The sequence below is a fragment of the Hyaena hyaena genome, unplaced genomic scaffold (assembly GCF_003009895.1).
Source record: "Hyaena hyaena isolate Hyena2069 unplaced genomic scaffold, ASM300989v1 scaffold_112, whole genome shotgun sequence".
In the NCBI taxonomy this organism is placed as follows: Eukaryota; Metazoa; Chordata; class Mammalia; order Carnivora; family Hyaenidae; genus Hyaena; species Hyaena hyaena.
In genome coordinates, this window is record NW_024080744.1 from 1,039,403 (window position 1) to 1,061,341 (window position 21,939).

Here is a 21,939-nt window from a genome sequence, read left to right on the forward strand (position 1 = left end):
TCAGGACATTTGTTAAACCAAACAAGGTATCTGTTACACTAAACAAGTGACTGGAGGAAGCTAAGTGAAGGCTATTCTGGAGGTTCTACAGAACTTCCTGAGTTTGTAATTATTTAAAAATAAAACCATTAAAAAAAAAAAAAACAGTATACTAGGTACACAGATTCGGTTAATGAATTCTCTAAACTTATCTGTATCTTTTAATTTAAAAAACTATATGTACTGGGGCACCTGAATGGCTCAGCTGATTAAGCATAAGCCCCACGCTGGGCTCTGTGCTGACAGCTCAGAGCTTGCTTGGGATTCTCTCTCTCTCCCTCTCTCTCTGCTCCTCCCAAACTCTCTTTCTCAAAATAAATAAACATTTTAAAAAATAAAAATATGGGCTCTGTGCTGACAGCTCAGAGCCTGCAGCCTGCTTCAGATTCTTTGTCTTGCCTTCTCTCTGCCCCTCCCCTGCTTGCTCGCGCTTTCTCTCAAAAATAAATGGTAAAAAATATTTACAAAAAAAAATAAAAATAAACTAAATAATATATGTACTTAAATCTAGAATTCAGTGCATAAAGGCAATGAATATTGTACATAGAATTATTCTGCAATATGGTTTTTACTTCTAGCACACCACTAAAATCCCATTAGCAATAATCACCAATGCCTTCCATCTGACAAATTCAGTGGATTCCTTCCAGGCCATTCCCTCTCAATCTTCTTAACCAGCTCTTCTTTCTGGCCCACTTCCATATTGTTCATGTTTTGTTTTCAGAACTTTTCTTCCTGAATTCCTAGATTATCACATCTATACTCCCACAGTTTCAAAAAACTCAAACCTGATGACTCTCTATCCTTCACTGTAAATTCATTCTGAGCTTCAGATCCAAATACCTACAGAACACATCTTTCTGGATATCTCTTATCAACTCAAATTCAACATGTTCATACACCAAACTCATTATATAATTCCTTTGTAAACCAGCTTCTCCTCAAATGGCCACAGGTATCCTCTAAAATCCCACAAGACAGACTGTGTGGAAGCCATCCGGATTCTTCCTTCTCCTTTACCGACATACAAAATCAGTCACGCTTTACTGTTTATACACCTTTACTTTATCTTCATTTTCATTCTGATTTCTAATCACTTAGTTTGAGAGTTTGGGCCTAAGCACTTCCAGCTAGATTACTTTAGCAGCTGCAAACTGACCTCCCTGCCTGAAATCTTGTTTCCTCCTACTTGCCATATAATCTTTCCCTGATTTAATTAACTGACCATTTAAAAATCTGGATAACTTCAACCTCCCCTGCCTACCTCTCCAGCATCATCTCCTCCCACTCCTCCATACACATCCTTCACATTAGCTATATGAAGCTATTTGCAATATCATAATGTCCCAGCGGTCTGTGGCCCTAGTAACGATGCTCTGGACTGGTCTGAGCATTGTTAGCCCCATACCCCACCCCATCTGCACCTATGTAGTAAACAATCCTCTTTCAAAAATCATCTGCCTATTAAGCTTTTTTCAGGCATCCCTACATCCCACAGTAGAACTATTTCCCTTTCCTTTTTGCTTGTTATCATCCATATTCTTCTAGCATTTGCTTCTATCTCACTCTTAACAATAATTTCTATAAGGGTGGGAATCATGGACATTCACCATCATATATCCAATATTCACAAAAGTACTTTCACACTCAGTAGATTTACTGAGTTAACGAAAACCATGTTATTTTAAGGCATACTTCATAATGTTAATTAATATATAAGTCCAACACAAAGAATATCAGTAGATGTGTAATGAGAGAAAAAAACAATTTTGGTACAATCCCTAACAAAGCAGAGTAAAAAGGCAGAGGCAGTGTGGTGATATTAGTTCAACTCTATTTTAGATGTGTTCTGTAATAAATTCTTAATAGGCCCCCCAAAACTTATTATTTTCCTGTATCTCTACAAATGGACATTTTGGATGAAGCCTTGCTACAAAGATTAAAATCACTTGGCAGGGTAAAACTGGACCCACGTGTTTTGGCGTTCAGAGTCATCGCCTACACCCTGATCACTTGCTAATTTGGGTCACTCTGCAGTAATAGCGCCAAGGCTCTCTTTTCCAGTCAGTGGAAGGAATAAGGGAAGGGGAGGGAAGTGGAAAGGAAGAACTCTATTAAGGATAGACCACACACTCTTTAAACAGAAACACAAGTCTTTAAAAATGATTTGCTGGTAGCTAAAAGGCCTGAGAGTGCTCTTTAAAGGAAGCAAAACACAAAGTACAAACAAGAATGCTTTTCTTTTTCTTAAAAAAGAAAAAAAGGAAGAAAACTAAATAGTAACTTCCTAACCACGTTCATTTCATTTGTCCAGGTTGTGAGATTAAAAAACCAATGTCATGTTTATTTCTAAGTTCCATGTAGGAAATGTCTCCTCACAAATGCCCAACCCATGAAGGCAAATGTATCTCTGCTAGAGGTCCATCTCCACAACTCGCCTAACTAAAGTAGAAGGCTCTCCTCTACTTTCTGCTTTGGTCTACTGACCTGAACCAGAGCCCTTAACTGTTCATATTATATTCTGTTAATGCCATCCCAACATTCCTAATTCCTTCTCACTTTAAAGCCTTGGCCAATCCTGTCACCTCATACCCCAAGATCATACTACATAAAGGAACTCCCTCCCTGAGCCCTTATTATTGGAAGCTCTCTCCTCAATTGGAAGCACTAATCCCGAGTCACCAAAAAATAAACAAGTCCACCAAGAATAGCCATTTGACTCCCAACCATCTTGGTATCTTCCCAAAAGGAGGTTACTTAGGGCCTCAGCCCAGAGTACTCCCTAGAGCCAAACCCCATTTAAGAACCACTGCTAGGGGTGGGGAGTGCCTCAGTGGCTCAGTAGGTTGAGCAACCGGCTTCGGCTCAGGTCATGATCTCACAGCTCGTGGGTTCAAGCCCTGCATCAGGCTCGGGCTCTGTGCTGGCAGCTCAGAGCCTGAAGCCTGCCTTGGATTCTGTCTCCATGTTTCTCTGCCCCTCCCCCACTTGCAATCTGTCTAGCTTTCAAAAAAAAAAAAAGAACTGCTGTTAATTTTACCGTTCAAAATCAATCTGGTATATCTACAGAGATATAGTTCACAGACATTAAAAGGATAAAGTATATCTGTATTTTTCAGTGACATGAAAATATCTTTACGACCCACTGTTGAATGAAAAACTATGGAATAACATATAGAGTACATTCCCTACAATCCCACTTACATAGTTAGGTGAAAACGTCTTCACGTGTGAAAAACATGTTGAGAGAGAAACAAATGCATTGTATATACACATAATAATGCACTCATAAAAATGTATGTAATTAAATTTGATATATATATATATGCCCATACACACACACACACACACACACACACACACACATGACCCTCTGGAAGAACAGTCACTACAATTTAAAGGTGATTAATTTCCACTAGGGGTAAAATTTGGGATAATGTGTGTTTGTTTTTTCTTTTTTTTAAATTTTTTAATGTTTTTTATTTATTTCTTCGAGAGAAAAAACAGCATGAGCAGGGGAGGATCAGAGAGAGAGGGAGACACAGAATCTGAAGCAGGCTCCAGGGTCTGAGCTAGCTGTCAGCACAGAGCCTGATGCAGGGCTCGAACCCACAAACCATGTGATCCTGATCTGAACTGAAGTTGGACGCTTAACCAACTGAGCCACGCAGGCACCCCATTTTTTGTCTTTTTCTATGTAGGTGTTACCTTTAGAATAGGAAAAGAAATGTTACTTTGTTTTTTTTTTGTAATGTTTAGTACACTGTTTTCTTTTTACCACTTCAACGCAGTGTATACATTTTCTTGCCTCATTATTCAGTGGGTATTAGTAGGTGGGTAATTCAAGTGTCTAGAAGAATAAAATATTATATTAATATTTCAAATAATATCTACCCATGAAGGATTTCCTTTCAGAGACTGCACACTTTTAATACTATGAAAAAAAATTATTTCTACTATCTGAGATACAAGCTATAAACATTATAGCAAAACAAACAAGAAACCTCATAATCTCCCATTTGCTTTCAGATTTTGACATCTTAGAAAAACTGCAATGCTGAAGCAATTAAAATATTGTAAGTAATCTAAAATGTTCAGCAACAGAGATGGTTATATAAGATAAAGTGCATCCATACTGTGCAACACCATGCAATAGCTTACGTGAGTAAGATTGAGCTCTGTATGCTAACACAGAAAGATCTCAAGACATCATGGAGTGTAAAACACAAAATGCAGAACACTGTTACCAGTACAAAAAAAATGTTAACACATACACACTCCTTTCTGTTGTTTTTAACATTTTATTTATTTTTGAAAGAGCACAAGCAGGGGAGGAACAGAGAGTGAGACAGAGGATCTGAGGCAGCTCTGTGATGACAACGGCGAGCCCAGTGTGGAACCTGAATTCACAAATGATAAGATCATGACCTGATCCAAAGTCAAACATCCAACCGACTCAGCCACCCAGGTGTCCCTACACACATTTCTTTATGCTCTGTATGTCCATAATTCATAGGTAAAGATGTGTGAAGGGATATCCAGCAAACTGAGGAGTCAGAAGGACCGAAGAGGACTGAAAGAAGGCTGAAGGGGACTTAACACTTTCTTACTATTTCTGTACTTTTAGAATGGTTTTTTAAAATATTTTATTTCTGAGAGAGAGAGAGAAGAGAAGAGAGAGAGAGAGGTGTGAGCAGGGGAGGGTTAGAGAGAGAGGGAGATACAGAATCTGAAATAGGCTCCAGGCTCTGAGCTGGCAGTCAGCATAGAGCCCGATGCGGGGCTCGAACCTACAAACCATGAAATCATGACCTGAGCAGAAGTCAGACGCTTAACCAACTGAGCCACTAGGCGCTTTTGTACTTTTACAATGTTTTACAAGAATGTGGTAAAGCTGCTCAAGATCATACAAATATTCAGGCTACAATTTTATTTTAAGATGGTTATTAAGTTTTGGAATGGATCCACTCAATCACCTGAAATTTCATTTTTAAAAATCCTTGATTAGGGGCGCCTGGGTGGCTCAGTAGGTTGAGCATCTGACTTCAGCTCTAATCGTGATCTCCAGTTCATGGGTTTGAGCCCTGTGTTGGGCTCTGTGCTGAACTCTTGCTTGGAGCCTGGAACCTACTTTGCATTCTGTGTCTCCTTCTCTCTCTGCCCCTCCCTGCTCACACTCTGTCTCACTGTCTCTCAAAAATAAATAAATGGAAAGTTTTCATTTTTTTTAATTAAAAAATATATATATTGATTAAAGTAACTCCTAAAATAGGGTCAGCTAGGTGACTCAGTTGGCTAAGCATCCCACTTCTGTTCATGTCATGGTATCATGGTTCAAGGGGTTCAAGCCCCCCATCAGGCTCTCTGCTGTTAGTGTGGAGACATATCCTCTGTCTCCCTCAATAAATAAAGAGAATGAGGACACTAGTAATAGAACACTGAGAATGACTGGTTATAAGCAAGTAATTTTCTCTCAGAAAAACTTACAATGGATTCATTTGATATGTGATTGACCTGATTTAGACATTTTTAGAGGAAAGTAAACATTTTTAAGATTGATCTAAAAACAATCTCACTGACCCAATAAGTATACTCTTAGGAAATTTTTAAAAAGAAAATAACTAGATATGCAAACAAAGATGTAGAACAGAATATTCAGTGCAGATTTACTAATAATAGCAAAATTTCCAATACAGTCACATGGTGGTTAGGGCTTCAACACAAGGATTCTGGGTAGATGCACAAGACATCACTAATCACCAGATATCCACATGAACTCCAAACCCAGAGACCAAATGTCTACTCAACATCTACAAGTGAGTATCTAATCTCCAACACAAACTCAGAATGTCTAAAGCCAAACTCCTGATTTTCTTCTCCAACACCTGCTTTGGCAGGTCCTTCCAGAGTTTCAGGCCAAAATGCTACAATTATCCTTGACTCTTCACCTTTCCTCACATCTTTTATTCAATCCATCAGCATATCCTGTTAACTCTACTTTTAAAACATATCCAAATTTCCATTAATAGAATATTGGTGAAAAAAAATATCTAGAATCTGGCCAACCACATTTCACCACATCTACTGTCACCATCAGTCCAAGCCACTAATCTCTCTCAGATAAGCATTAAGAACCATTTAACTGGTCTCCCTGCTTCTGTCTTTGCCCCCTAGAATCTAACACTGTCACTAAGTTAAAACCTGTCACTAAGTTAAAACCTGTTTGAGATCATGTGGCTTCCCTACTGAAATAGCTCTTCTCTCCAATAGCTTCCCAATTAAATCCGAGTAAAAGTTTCATAATCTCTTCCCATTGGATTATAATTACCTCTCAATGTCATCTCTAAATCATACTCCCACTCTCTCATTCCACTGCAGCCACACTGTCCTCCTTTCTGTTCCTTAAGCATGTTTGCCTCCCTCACTCTCCTTCAAATACCATCTTTATTAGCAGTGCTTTTCCTGGCCACCCTGGTTAAAAAAGCAAATTCCCTCTCCCTATTCCCCTTTCTTGCATTAATCTTCTTTATAGCACTTACCATCTGAGATATTATATACCAGCGTACCATCTGTCTATCCCTAGCTCCATAAGGACAGAGTTTGTGTGCTGTGTTCCCAGCATCTAACGAGTTCTGGCACATATTAAATGCTAATAAATTTTTTTGTATGAATGAGTGAAATGTATGAATGAAAAAGAATCATACACCTGGGCATCAAAAGCTTACCTTGTTTAGCACCGTAACTAGAAAGCTATCACAAACAACATTTTTCCCATTTTAACTAAATAGTACAGTGAATGAAAATCAAAACACCTGAGATTAATGTAGATTCCAGAACCAAAAAACAGCAGAGAAAGGGAATGAGATACAAACAACCCACTGAGTCATTTAGAGACTTATGATTACAATTTTCAGCCACATAATCCTTTCCAGCTGAAAATGCCCATAAAGGGGAAAGTATATAAGAATGATAGTACTTCACTTACATTAAAATAGACATAAAATTAATTATATACGCCTGTTTACATTTATGTATAGAAACATACAGTAATAAAATACGAAAGCTTGACACAAAATTTTTTCAGGGCCAAAGGGACTACTGAATCGGGATGTCCCTTCTACCGTAACATTTGTAGAATATATCCCTTAGACAAAAGTGTACATTCGTGTTTTATTTAGGCAATATAAATATTAACAAAATAAAGCTCTTCAGTCTACTTCCTCAGAGATAACCAATGACCAACAATTTGTTGTGTATCACAGATTTTCTTCCTGAATAATCAGGCAGAAATATAAAGATAATTTTTAAAAATTTTTAAATTTTATTTATTTTTGAGAGAGAGAGAGAGTCAGCATGAGCAGGGGAGGGTGAGAGAGAGAGGGAGACACAGAATCTGAAGACAGGCTCCAGGCTCTGAGCTAGCTGTCAGCACAGAGCCCGACGTGGGGCTCGAACCCACGAACCATGAGATCGTGACCTGAGCCGGTCAGACGCTTAACCGACTGAGCCACCCAGGCACCCCATAAATAGAATTTTTAAAAAAAATAAGTTAAATGACAGGAATTCTGTTTCCAGGAAGATAAATAGACATACTTTTCAGTATCCCTCCCACTAAATAAAACTAAAAACCCTTGATGTTACATATAAAATAAGCATAAGAAGATCCCGAAAGGTGGAGAGAAACAGACTGGGTAGGGACCTCAGAACCCACTAAAACATGTTGTTGTGAGGTTTTCTTATTGTCTTATATAACCCAAACTTTTAAGTTGAAGTGGTTAGTAACCCAGAAATACAAATGTGTGCAAACAAAAAAAGCCCCAAAAGGAGCCTGTTCTTTCTAGCCGAAAGACCAAGAAAGGGGCTGCCTAGCAACATGGAAAATTTTAGACAATTGCTCTACTCTAGCCAAACACCACAGAAAAGACCATGGCCCCACCGAACCCCGCAAAAACTTCCACCTACACCAGGATGTACTGAGGCACCCCAATTCTCCTAATCCCTCCAATGGATATGCATCAGAGAATGAATACAAGGTAGAGAGCCAGGACTTTCACCCCAGCCAGGCAGTAAGACTACCACCACCAACCCACCGCATCCCTGCACATGGGGAGCGATACAGGCACTCTTCCTCCCTCGTTCCCGCCAGCCAGGGAGGCATCTGTGGAGATCTAGCGAGGAGCCAGGACTCTCACCACCACTCAGCAATTATGTGAAGCATCCCCTAAGGTGTCAACAGAGACCAAATGGGTAACGTGGACTTTCTACCCTCAGACGGTAATAAGGAGGTGGCATACATTCCCTTTCAGAAGCCAGCCAAAACACAAAGTTTAAATATGATCAATCCACAGTCTCCTAATACTCAAATGTTGAGGTTTCAATCAAAAATCACTTATCACATGAAGAACCAGAAAGACCTAAGCTGAATAAAAAAGACAATAAGCAGATGCCAACACCAAGAAGGAAGATAAAATTATCTGACAAAAAAAATTATCTGACAGATTTTAAAGCAGCCATCATAAAAATGCTTTGAACAAGTAACGTGACCCCACCCGAATGAAAAAACTCTCAGCAAATAGAAGATAAAAATAAGAATCACAAGGAAATTTTAGAACTAAAAAAACAGAATAACTTAAATAAGTAAATGAGATCATACTATAATTTTTTGCTTTTTTCACTTAATACCTAAAGAAAATCTAAGTCTCTCTGTATACACACGTGCAGTATTTTTCAGTAGCTATTATACTCCACTGTATGAAATAACTATAATTTGTTTAACTAATCTTTAATTGATGGGCACTTATTTATATTATTTATAATTTTTCACAATTATAAACCAGCCACAGTTGCATAATTATGCCATTTTTGCATGATTATGTCATAATTATCTGTCATTTTTAGCAAATGACATCACTAAAAAGGGAATGCACAGTTGAGATTTTCATACACACTGCCAAATAATCCTTCAGAAAAGTTGTACCAATACATTCCCACTTATAGTGTATGTCTACTTTCTCACATCCTTGCCAACAATGGGTATTGACCCAATGCTGTTCCTTGTTTTCTAATTTGAGAGATGTTATTTTTACATATACTTCTTTGTTAATAATACAGCAAATACATTTTTATATGTTGAGAAGCCAGAAATTTTTCTTTGAAAATTACCAGTGCAGGTCTTCTGTGAATTCTCATTGTTTACCTTACTACTATAAAAGAGTCCTTGTTATTTCACAAATATAAGCTGGTTAACCTACAAGGTACAAATGTATTTTCATCATTCTGTTGCTTTTTAACTTTGTGGATGCTTTTTTTGCAGAAAGAGTTTTTAATTGGTTCAGACTTCATTTTGGCAATCAAATTTAACTAAATCTAAGTTCCATTCAGTAAAAGTACAAAGGCATCAACCTAAACACTCAGTCCCAACTAGTTTAAAAGCCAAACAATCATAAAATCACCACTCACACTACTGATCAGAATCTAGAATTAGTCTGTTTTAATGAGACTTGGAAAGAACAAGATGCTAGCACCCACTGATTACCTATATATTTAATTAACAATAGCTTTCTCCACAGTTTCCCCTGATCGCAACGATTGAACTTTTGACTCCCCTGTTTAATAACATTCCATTTTTCCATTGGGATCCCACTCCTACTCTAAATTTAAGTCTATCTCGCTGATGATTTGACAACCTTCTAAACCCTTTTTCCTTCTGGAGGCTGGACCCTTCCTGATGGGCTTTCACTGTTAATCTGGAACCCTACCTTGAAATAACCAAAACTCTGAAAACTACCAGACTGCCACCTGACATGGCTCATGAGTATCACTACCTAGAGATTTCTGCTATCACGTTCTGCCCCTCTTTTGGAGACTGACCCATATTTCCTAGGCTACCTTGGGTATCATAATTTGGACAGCCAGTCAACTCACTTGAGCTATTGCTCAACTGGGATAGAAAATAAAACAAATGCAGTGCATTATTCCTTTTATTTCCCCTGGACATCTGCTCTCCGTGCTTACCTCTTTTCCCCCACCAACCGATCACAGGATCTGGCATACTTTATCATACATACAAGCTTGCTTGGTTTATGATAAGCAGCACTAATAATGTCATAAAAAATAAGCACAAGCACTGGAATCATAATTTCTGTGAAAGTCACATACAAAAATTCATGAGAGAAAAATAGTTTAAAAGAATACCTTTTAATAATTTGAAAATCTCTCTTTGATATTTATGATATTCCAAAGAATAAAAAACATTTGCCTATAATTTTTTTTAATTAGTCCACAAATGTTTATAGTGCTTGCCTTAACTACCAATGTATTAATTAAAAACATATCTGACATCAATACCATAATTAGAGTATCAAGGCTTAGGGCTAGATTACATCACTTAAAATTTTCATTTTCCATCTTTTTTCAAGTCATAAGTAGTATCTTTTTTTTTTAAGTTTAGTTATTTATTTTGAGAGAAAGACAGAAGGGGAGGGGACAGAGAGAGAAAGAGAGAATCCCAAACAGGCATGCGCTGTTAACACAGAGCCTGACAGAGGACTTGATCTCAGGATGTATGAGATCATGACCAGAACCAAAGTCAACAGTTGGACTCTTAACTGACTGAGCAAGAGGCGCTATTTTTTTTACCTAATTTTACTCATGTTCCAGGATACTTCCATGCTAAAAAAAATAGATTTTTAAATTAAAAATGTCAATCAAAAGCCATAAAAATAGTATGCTCCTATATATGTACTTAGCAAAAACCATATCCCTAGCTAAAGAAATACAGCACAAGTATTCAATTCCTTAGCAATCTACAACTAAACTCTACAGCAGTCAATTTTACAAAGTATCAAAGTATTATCATCCGGGATCAGGAAAAATTAGCTAGAAAGGATATTACTAGGTTAACTCAATGGTTTACAACCAGGGACAGTTTGCCTTCCAGGAAAACATCTGCCAGTACCTAGGGACATTTCTGGTTGTCACACTGTGGCAGAGAGGAGAGCCATACCCTACTTAGTAGCTAGTGGGTAGAAGCTAGGGGATGCTGCTAAGGATCCTATAGTGCACAAGATAGCCCGCCACCACCCCCCACCCCCACACACACACAGCAAGAAATTATCTGGTCCGTAAGTAACGTCTACAGTGAGGAGGCAGAGCAATCTGGAACTAATGAAATGTGAATATGGACTACACTGTATGAATGTTAAATTTCCTGCATCTGATCATTTTCATGTGGTTTTATAAAAGAACAACTTTGTTCCTAGGAAATACATATTAAAGTATTTAAGAATAAAGGAAACCGCAAATGGTTCAGAAAAAGATATCTGTCTATATGTATATATATATAAAGAGAGAGAGAGAGAGAAAGAATGATAAAGCAATGAGCCAAATGCTAACAACTGGTGAATCTGAGTAAAGAGTATACAGAAATTTTCAATATTCTTACAATGTGAAATTCTATCAAGATATAAAAATTAAGCAAGTATTACATGCCTGTAAATTTCTTTTAACTGGGAAACTCTGCACAATTTCCCAGTATATATGTGCAATATAGCAAATCAGATTTACTCCTTCCTCAAAATAAATTACATTACCTTAGGGGTGCTGGGTGGCTCAGTCGGTTAAATGTCCAACTCTTGATTTCAGCTCAGGTCATGATCTCACAGTTCTTGAGATCAAGCACCGTGTCAGGCTCTGTGCTGACAGTGCATGCCTGCTTAGGATTCTCTCTTCCACTCTCTCTGCCCCCACCCCACCCCACTCTTTCTCAAAATAAATAAATTTAAAATTTTTTTTAAAAGTTACATTATCTTGAATGGATACTTGTAAATTTGCCAAGCTAAGTCAAGTAAGCAAACATTGAAAAGTATTAATTTCTAAAATGTGAGGTGTCCAAAAAGCTAGAAACATTTAGATGTGTACTAAGGGTCAACATTCTTTAATACATCACAGTAAATGTATGGCTTAATACCCCTGCATTGTACATTTCGGGCTTTCAATACACATTGAAAACTGTAATCATTTTGAATCACATAAGATCTGAACAAAATCAGTGGAAAAGCATGTATTAGAAATAAAACAAAAACATTTTTTTTTTCAAGACTCAGATTTTTGGAGCGCCTGGGTGGTTCAGTCGGTTAAGCATCTGACTTCAGTTCAGGTCATGATCTTGCTGTTTGTGAGTTCAAGCCTTGTGTCGGGCTCTGTGCTGACAGCTCAGAGCCTGGAGCTTGCTTCAGATTATGTGTCTCCCTCTCTCTCTCTCTGCCCCTCCCCTGCTCATTCTCTCTCTCTCAAAAATAAACAGACATTTAAAAAAAAATTGTATAAAAAAAAAAAGACTCAGATTTTCAGAAGCTTAACATTAGCTCTGAATTCTTGAAACTTCTTTCTATTTCTAGGCGCTTATCACCTAAGTACCAATCAACAAACATACAACAGCAACTTTGTAAACATTAAGTTTATGTCTGTAAAGCAGTAATTAACATTTTTAAATCCAGGAAAAAATTTAGGGCACTTACAGATGTCTGGGACATACTTGACTGTTGTGTGACACTTCCTGTAGGGGATGTAGATGGTCTTCCACTGGACAAACTTGCCTAAAATAATAAGATCTTTATAACATGTCTATAAAAATCTGAAGTTAAAAACTTTCTGGTACCAAGATACCAGAAAAAATCACAATAAAGGTCAAAACGTCTAGGTATGAACCAATCTAATTCACAATCAACAGAGATTAAGTTTTGGCCCAAAAGATTAAGGGAAAAAAACAAAAAGCTGAACGATGAAAACAAAGGACCCAAAGGCTAATCTTATTTTAATAACTGCACTCATTGTCAGTTTTACTCTACAAGTCTCTCTTCTTTCAAGTGGAACCACCACTCCAACGTTATGAAAAAGAAATCGGAGCTACATCAAGTGCCAGTGGGTTTCAGTTTCCTAACTTGCATCATGAACACGTTATTTAAAATCATACTGTGAAGAAGACACAACAGCTGGGGATGTGTTCCTAACAGAAATAAACCTTTTTCAGGTTCAGTCAACTGAAATCCTCCTCTCATAAGAAGATTTAAGATTAAATCTCACATGTAGTCTTGTTTAAATAAATAGAATAAGAATGACAATCTTTTTTTAAACAAGTATTTAATCATAAAACTATCCTGTTATCACTAGGAACAGTATGACTGGATATAAGAAAGGCGCATGTACATATACTTTTATACAGAAAATTTCTGGAGAAATATATATTAAACAGTGGCTACCTGTAAAGAATGAAAAACAGTAGTAGGTCTGGAAAAGGAATATCTCCACTTGGCCTCTTATAAACAATTTTATACTGCTAGATTTTTTTAATTAATGTAAGTTATTTACATTAAAAAATTGTTTTCACTGAAATGTAAACACAATTCCTATAACCGTAAGTATTCACTGTTGTACCCAGAATTGTATTACCCACAAAACCATGACACTAGCATAGTATTTCTGCAACGCAGATGAAAAGAAGTGGGATGGAAGTTAGCAACAGAGTAACATATAAAACCTATCCGTATATTTTTTATTAATTTCTATTTGGCAGCCTACTAATTTCTTTAAGGAAAACTAATCACAGAGCATTTGAGAACTGAAATAATAACCAATGTATTTATTTTCAGTAATTATCTGCAAATAATGTCAACATTATGTCACCATTAGCCTCATAAAGCCTGAATTTAGTTAAGTCTCACCTGGACGGCAGCGAGGCTCTGGAGCTGGGAGCTGCTCAGGTGCTGCTGCTGGAGGGCGGCGGTGTGCAGCATCAGGTGCTGCTGCTGAGCTGCATACATCTGCTGCAGGTACTGAGCAGCAGAGCTGGGGGGCCGATGCAACGCCTGCTGAATCACCTGCGGTGAGTCAAGTGAACCAACGTCAAATCATGATCTTCATGTTAATTCAACTATAAAGTATAAAACAAGTGGCAGTTTAAAATTTCACTACTTTAATATTCAATGTCAAGTTTATTAATATAGTGCTCTCCCAGTTACATATGACGAAGATTCACTAATCTGTACAAATTAAAACTACCCAAAAGAGGCAATTCACGAAACAATCTAAAAGAGCCAAATAAGCACTTGAAAACATCTTCAATCTCATTAGTCATCAAAATTTACAAATTAAAACATGATACTATTTTCCAACTTTCAGATGAACAACCAACTTAAAAGAATATTACCACTAAATGGGAAAGTAGATAACTCTCAAAGTGTTAGTAAGAATGTATATAGGCATGGTGTTTTAGACAAAATTTGGTGGAACTCAGGGGTTGGGTATTGAGAGGAATATGCATAACTCTACAGCCATTACAAATAATAATGCAGATCAACACTGCCAAATATAGCAGCCACTAGCGACATGTGTCTCCTGAGCACTTAACAAATGCAGCTAATGCAACTGAGAAAATGACTTTTTAATTTTCCTAAATTTTAATTTTAATATAAATGGCCACAAGCACCTAGGAGCTACTGTATTCAAAAGCACAGATATTTCTACTTTTACCAACAAAAAAAATCCCAAATATATCATTTGGTGAAAAAAACATATTAAATAGTGTATAAAGTAAGATACCATTTTTATATAAAAATATTTGAAAGAATATTCAGAAAAACATTAAAAGACTACCAATAGACAGCTAGATTCAAGAAGATTTTTACCTTCTCATTTGAACTTTTCTGTAAATATCTGGAAAAAAAATCTGGAAGTAGGTATTATATTAATAATCATGTAAAACTATAAAGCCATTTCATGTTTTAAATTACTATTACTTTTTAAATGTTTTTTAAATGTTGGGTTCCTTTCAACATAAAATAAAACTATTCTAACTAAAAATTCTTGAAAAAGTGTTAATTACTGTGAATATTAATAAAATATAAAATCTGAGCCTGAAACTTCATAAATAGGTAAATGTAGAAAAGTATTCTAGAGACAAACTCCTTGATCTGTCCAAACCCGTAAATCAGACTATATCAGTCCTCTGCAACCACATTCCAAAGTCACATCATGCCCGCAGTGATCTGAAACAGCACAGAACCCTAATCTCAGGATCAAACCACGGTGTTCAGAACTAAGGGAGTAACAGAGTCATTATCCGATAGCTTGAGGTCTGAGTCAGGACACCATGAACCACAAAGCAATGAATCTCTTTATCCAAATTCCAAGAAAATACATTTCCTTGTTTACTTTCATGTATTCATATCTCATCTCTCCAACTACAGTTTGCTATATCTGCTACAGACTCCTGTCACAATATCAATGTAGGCTTTTGACCTCTAGTTGCAGGAGACTATATATAGGCCAGCATTAAGCAATTTAGAATTACAGCAGTACATCTTTTGGGTCAGGTAAATCTATGTATGTTCTTCAAATTCTGTAACAAAACTAAAAGCAAACTTAAATAATCTATTTGACACATTTTTGTCAGAGGGTAGCCATTTCTCCTATTGTCAACGTAGTCTTTCATTATCATTCAATGATACACTCATGGGAGAGAGGCTACTAGAAGACAAGTTAAAGGTACAACACATTGCTCTTATTCTTCAAAGAAGCAAAAAGGGTAAAGAGAATTCACGGTACTGGAAAATAATGCTGGAAGGTATTAAAGAACTACTTAGGTATTTCAATAAATATTGATATGATTGTATTTTAGGGGAAGCAATTCTATGATCTCATAAGAACTAGTGTAAGTGCTATTTGTGAGATATATCTATACCTATCCATCTCCAGTAACATTTTATTTTTTATTAACACATCCGGCTTAGATAAAAACTAGAGATCAAAATATCATATTAAAATACCACATCAACTGCATGCTCAAAGATCTAGATGCTCTCTCCTATACCCCCGCAAAGAAGGTAAAGAACATTAAAAACATATTCCTCATTCCAGTTTGAACATTTGCTGGACTGACTCAATTTCCAACAACTGATTCCACCCCATGGTAACTTCAGAATCCAAAACAACACAACAGTTAAATAGCCATTATGCTGGGATATCCAATCTAGAAAAATGGAAGTCAAGACTATACTGCAAACAGGTTAAAATATTTTCAGAGTAGAATGAAATTGTGGAGACTGTAGAAAGAGTAAGCAGATATAATGGGAAAAATAAAAACTCAGAGTGGTTAAAGGCACAGCTCTAAAACCAGACAATCTACCAGCTATGTGCATTTAGGAAAAGTTATTTAATCTATTTAAAAGATCAGCCTTCCTATCTGTAAAATGGGAGCTAATAACACCAACCACTTTATAGAGGTGTGGTGAGGATTAAAGGAGATAATCCAGAAATGACTCAGTGGCTCAGTAGGTTAAGCATCTGACTCCTGACCTCAGCTAAGGTCATGATCTCATAGTTTGTAAGTTCAAGCCCTGCGTCAGGCTCTGAGCTGGCAGTTCAGAGCCTGCTTAGGATTCTTTCTTTCTGTCCCTCTCTCACTCTCTGCCCCTCCCCTGCTCATGCATATGCTCTCTCTCCAGAAAAAATAAACTTTAAAAAAAACGAAAAAAAAGAGGGAACCCCCACCCCAGGGTGGCTCAGTCAGTTCAAAGTCCAACTCCTGATTTTAGCTCAGGTCATGATCTCATGGGTCATGGGTTTGAGCCCCACATCCAGCCCTGTGCTGTCGGCAGGTACCTTGCTTGCTTAGGGTTCTGTCTCCTCTCTCTCTCTGCCCCTCCCCTGCTTGTGCTCTCTTTCTCTCAAAAATAAATAAACTTTAAAAAAGATAATCCATGTAAAGCATTCATCAAATACCTGGCACATAGTAATTGTTCAATAAATATTAGCTATTGTTATTGATTAGGCATATATAATATTCCCCACACAGTTCTAATGCTTCCATAAATGATAATAACTAAGGAAGTAGGTAGTCTCATCCTCATTTTACAGTTTCCTGATGCTCAAAGAGATCATGCCTCTCAGCCAAGACACATAGCTACTAAGGATTAAGAAAATGGAATTCAGGGGCGCCTGGGTGGCTTAGTCTGTTACACACCCAACTTTTGCTTAGGGCATGATCTCGCGGTTTGTGGGTTCGAGCCCTGTGTCGGGCTCTGTGCTGACTGCCGGCTCAGAGCCTGGAGCCTGTTTCAGTCTGTGACTCCCTCTCTCTCTGACCCTCCCCTGCTCGCGCGCTCTCTCTCTCTCTCTTTCCTAGAAATAAATAAAAATATTAAAAAAAAAAAAGAAAATGGAATTCAAACAAAGAACATATCAGACTATAATACCCATGCCCTTTTTATGAAATACCATATTGCCTCAACCTCATTATAAAAGTTAACCAAAATTAATTTTGTCAACCAAGTGAAGAAACTAAAACTTTTCCTGAATATACCCTTCCCCCTCTGCCCTTAACAACTTTAAATGGCTTCTTCTGCTTAGGTTCTTGAGCCACTTGAGTTTAAAATGAACCTCTTAGTTCATAGCAGCACTCTCAACAATAGCCAAAACATCGAAAGAGCCTAAGTGTCCATCAACGGATGAATTAATCAAGAAGATGTGGTTTATCTAGACCATGGAATACTACGTGGCAATGAGAAAGAATGAAATCTGGCCATGTGTAGCAACATGGGTGGATCTTGAGGGTGTTATGCTGAGTGAAATCATGGATGGACCTTGAGGGTGTTATGCTGAGTGAAATAAGTCAGGCAGAGAAGGACAAATATCATATGTTTGCAGGTATAGGAGGATTAGGAGGAACCTAACTGAGAAACAAGGGTGAGAGGAAGGGGGGAAATGGTGGGGGAGAGGGAGAGAGGCAAACCATGAAAGACTCCTGAATGCTGACAAAAACTGAGGACTGATGGATGTGGGGGGGGAGGGGCGATGGGCATGGAGGAGGGCACTCGTGGGGATGAGCACTGGGTGTTATGTGGAAACCAATTTGACAATAAACGATTTGTAAAAAATAATAATAATAATAATAAATAAATAAAATGAACCTCTTAAATCATCCAAAGACCTGAATAGATCTTCCTAAGTCTATGTTTTGGGTTCAAATATAAAAGAACCTACAAAAACCTAGATCCATTCAGCATATTAAGGCTGTAGACAGAGGGTCTCCACATTGTAGCAGCCACCTAGAGACTTTCCAATTATAATTTTCCTGACCTATGGTTTTCTAAGCCACATGCTGACAAATGTCAGCCTTCTCAAGAGTGACTATTAAATAACTTTTGAGTGTTTCAAATATTAAGTATTCTCACTGTACTCATTTAGAAAATATCATTTCACTCATTTGAGGGTGTAAAACAATAGGTTCATCAGGCTTAAGAGAAAAATAATGGCATCCTAAGTCTTAGCCGGTGCACCCTTCATTATAACTGAAATACCTGTACAGCATGTCGGTCTGAGCCACTGTAGACAGAGATCTGTGGTTGCTGCATTCGAGAGGAGGAAGTGGTGATAGTTGTGGTGGTGGTACTACTGGTTGTTGTCGACACAGAAGATGTGCCAGAGTTTGCCTCACTATCCATAGCTGTATTGTGGTCCTTGAATCTGTCAGATAACACAAAGGGTGTGCATTGGCAAAAGCATTATATTATAGGCTTTAAAGAATATTAATTACTTCAAAGAAATAATCAGCAACAATCTAAAATTTTAAGGCAACTCTCATAAAATAGCACAGATGGCACACAGTTACCATAAGCACTTAGAAAGGAAAAGCACTTCACAACATTTAGCATGTTTGATAGTTAATTTCTTCTAAATTTGAGTTCAAATAATTCAGGATATGCAACTTTAATAAATCCTGGCCTAAAGTTTATCTTTCATAATTGAAAGATGATTGAAAACAAAACAGGCTTATAAGAGAATACTATACCTAAAAGATAAATACTAGAGCAACCTCAGAATACTTTAAAGTTTTTCTTTACTTTCCTTCGACCAAAGTCATTCTAATCTATTCATTAAAATAGGATGCTGAAGGACTTGCGTTCATTAGCTTATTTCTGGTTACCACATACACTCTGCTTTAAAAATACGTTCTCTTACTAAATAAGTTAATTTTTAAAATAATTTAAGATTTTATTTTTTAAGTAATCTCTACAACCCAATGTGGGGCCTCCAAGGGGTGGGCACCTGGCTGGCTCAGTGGGTACAACATACAACTCTTGATCTCAGATTCATGGTGAGTTCAAGCTCCACATTGGGTACAGAGCTTACATTTAAAAAAAAAAAAAAAAAAAAAGTAGGGGCACCGGGCTCAGTTGGCTAAGCGACCCAACTTTGGCTCAGGTCATGATCTCAACGGTTCATGAGCTCGAGCCCTGTGTTGGGCTCTCTGCTATCAGCACAGAGCTGGCTTCAGGTCCTCTATCTCACTCCCACTCATGCATGCGCACACGCTCTCTCGCTCTCTCAAAACTAAACACTTTAAAAAAAAAAGTAAAAATAATTTTTTATTAACTCACACTGGTTTTTCCCCTAATTAGTCTACAACATGGTCCTTAATACACCTACTGACTCTGGTTATACTTATAAGCAGATTACTCCTGGAAAACAGAGAAGCAGCTGACAACAATTTCCTCACTTCCTTCCAAAAACTCCTTTCACAAAGAATTGCTCCAAATTTTGAAAACAGCATAATTACGTCATTTTCCTCATATATGGACAGTAAAGGCCCTTTTTGTACCAGACTTTGATTCTTTCAAAGTCACTTCACTGTTGTGGTATAAAATTCCACTTAACACTGAATCTATAACTGAACAAATTCAAACAACATTTTAAGTAAAATCTGAGGGCCTCACTATGGTTCTAAAGTAAAACTACAATAGTTTTTGTAGGGTTAGAAATGCACCAGACTAGTGAAAAGCACACTCGAAGATATACTAATTTTATCTGCCTTTCTTATCCTGTCTTTTCTTCTGAGAAACAATATCTGACACACATCACATCAGAATCATTGACAAGGATGTAACAAGAACACTTTCTACTTCATGGAAAGACAAAGGAATTTCGCACTAATTGTGCATACACACACTATTCCCATATGGTGTCCCTTTACGTACAAATTATCTTTGTTCTTTACATCATTTATGCAAATAGTATTTATATGCTCTCCAAGGAATTAAAAGAAACAAAAACTCAATTAATGAAAGGAAAAATGAAAGGAAAATAGTCGAGGAAAACAGCTGACTTCACTTTTTTCATGAGTAAATGACTCACACATCTCTACACTACTCTAGGATTGTTTAATAGCTTTTCAAAATGCCTTCCAATCATCAAATCATATGGTAACTGTTTAACAGCATACAGATTTAGAGGTAGATAAGGGACACTTTTTGCTGAATTGCTGGCTGTCAAAACTTCTTAACCGTGTAGCAGTGATATGCAAAGAGCCAGTTTAAAACCTGGTCCTTTGAGACTGCTATTTTGCACAACCATGTCCTCAAACTGAAACCCTACGGTGAGTTCGTTCACTAACATAAACCAAAAATGGTCACAGATAATCCAAATTCTAGGCCCAAATCTAAACATCAGTGAGTAGAAATGACCAAACCATTGTATTGCATTTGGAGACCTGGCACAAAAAAACCAATTTTACTAACTCCACCGTCTGTGCGTAGTACTGTCTGCAAAATACAGCTGGCAGTCTTGGTGCACAAGAGGCCTACCCAGGAAACACGAAGTTTGAGTAGCTAACTAAGGATACCGTCACACCACACCGCCACGCAAGAACATGGCCCTCTAACGCAGGCAGCAACACTGCAGCCAGAGACCCAGGGGGAAATAAGGGCTTTCTTTCCGGGGTGTTACAGCCTGGCCAGACCCGCAGGAGCCCCCGCCGCGCTAAGGCCCGCGCTAGGACACCTTCTCCACGCCTCCTGGGGGAGGGCGGTGAGCAGCTTCGTCTCAGGTTCTCCCTCTGAGGAGGAGTGGGGTGACGCCGGGGCGGGAAGGAGGGGAGCGCTAAGGAGGCCTGGCAGTGCCCGCCCAACCCTACCCAGCCTCCGCGGGCCCCTGGCGCGGGCATCCGTGACAAGGCTCCCCGCGGGGCCCACTTGCAGGGATGACAGCGCCTGAGGGGCCCCCTGGGGCTCACCTCCCGGAAGACCCCAGCGGTCGGAGTCCCTGGGGTGACTCTGCCGGCAGGGCCCTGCCGATTCGGGATCACACGGCGGAAGGGGCGCTCCCGCCTGGAGGTAACTAGACCCTTACAGTTAGCCTCCGCCCCCCATATGGGCCAAGCGGGCTCCTCCAAGCAAGATAAGGAAGCTCTTGGGTCTCCCTTTCCCTGAACTGCCCGCAAAAGAGCCTTGAGCTTTCCCCTCAGGGGACATGTCGCTGCCCCACTCGCCCCCCGGTTACGACATCAGTCACCAGCAAGTCACTCACTCCGCTTCCGCCATCTTCTCTCCTCCATCACTAACACGGGCTGCGCATGCGCCCCCCGGCGGCGAGCGGAGGGGCGGGGTCGACTCAGCCCGGGGGCCCCCAAGGTCACGTGGCGTTCTCGGCTTCCATTTCCCCCCTCCCACCTGAGGCCTTGGTCGCCCTGGGAAATGACCAGGTTTCTCCAATTTAAATGCCCCTACCTCCCCTCCAGTCCCTCTCTTTGTCTTGCCGATGGCCTTCTTGAGGAAGGGGTGTGTAACCAAGATACAAAAAGTTCTCCTTGGACAGTTAAAATTTTTAAGAACGTCTAAAATATACCAAAGTGTATGCAAACTGCCGTAAGTAAAATGAAAGAAAATACAACCAAGATTGGAGGCTGAAGTTTCAGCGGAAAAGAAAACGGCTTGGTGGCTACAGGGCTTGTTTCTTCGGGCTCTTGATTAGGGGTACAAACCAGCAGTCCTCTCGCAGGCTCAAAAATTGTGTTCCACTCGCTGGTGAGATTAAGGAATCACCATGATTACCCTATGAATATTATTC

General features: G+C 38.5%; 1 protein-coding gene across 11 annotated transcripts in view; it reads right to left on the bottom strand.

Moving 5' to 3' along the window:
• Nucleotides 1–21,451, bottom strand: part of PHC3 (polyhomeotic homolog 3) — an 84,289-nt gene extending 62,838 nt beyond the window's left edge. For 8 of the 11 annotated variants that reach the window (XM_039236508.1, XM_039236506.1, XM_039236505.1 and 5 more), the window contains exons 1-4: nt 21,400–21,451; nt 18,396–18,561; nt 13,761–13,916; nt 12,558–12,635 (exon numbers count right to left, since the gene is read on the bottom strand). In XM_039236508.1, the coding sequence (XP_039092439.1) occupies nt 12,558–12,635; nt 13,761–13,916; nt 18,396–18,561; nt 21,400–21,413 (414 nt within the window). In that variant the 5' untranslated portion in view covers nt 21,414–21,451. The remainder of the gene's footprint in view (nt 1–12,557; nt 12,636–13,760; nt 13,917–18,395; nt 18,562–21,399) is intronic. The other 3 variants (XM_039236509.1, XM_039236507.1, XM_039236501.1) reach the window with 1 other exon arrangement.
• Nucleotides 21,452–21,939: the final 488 nt, after the last annotated feature.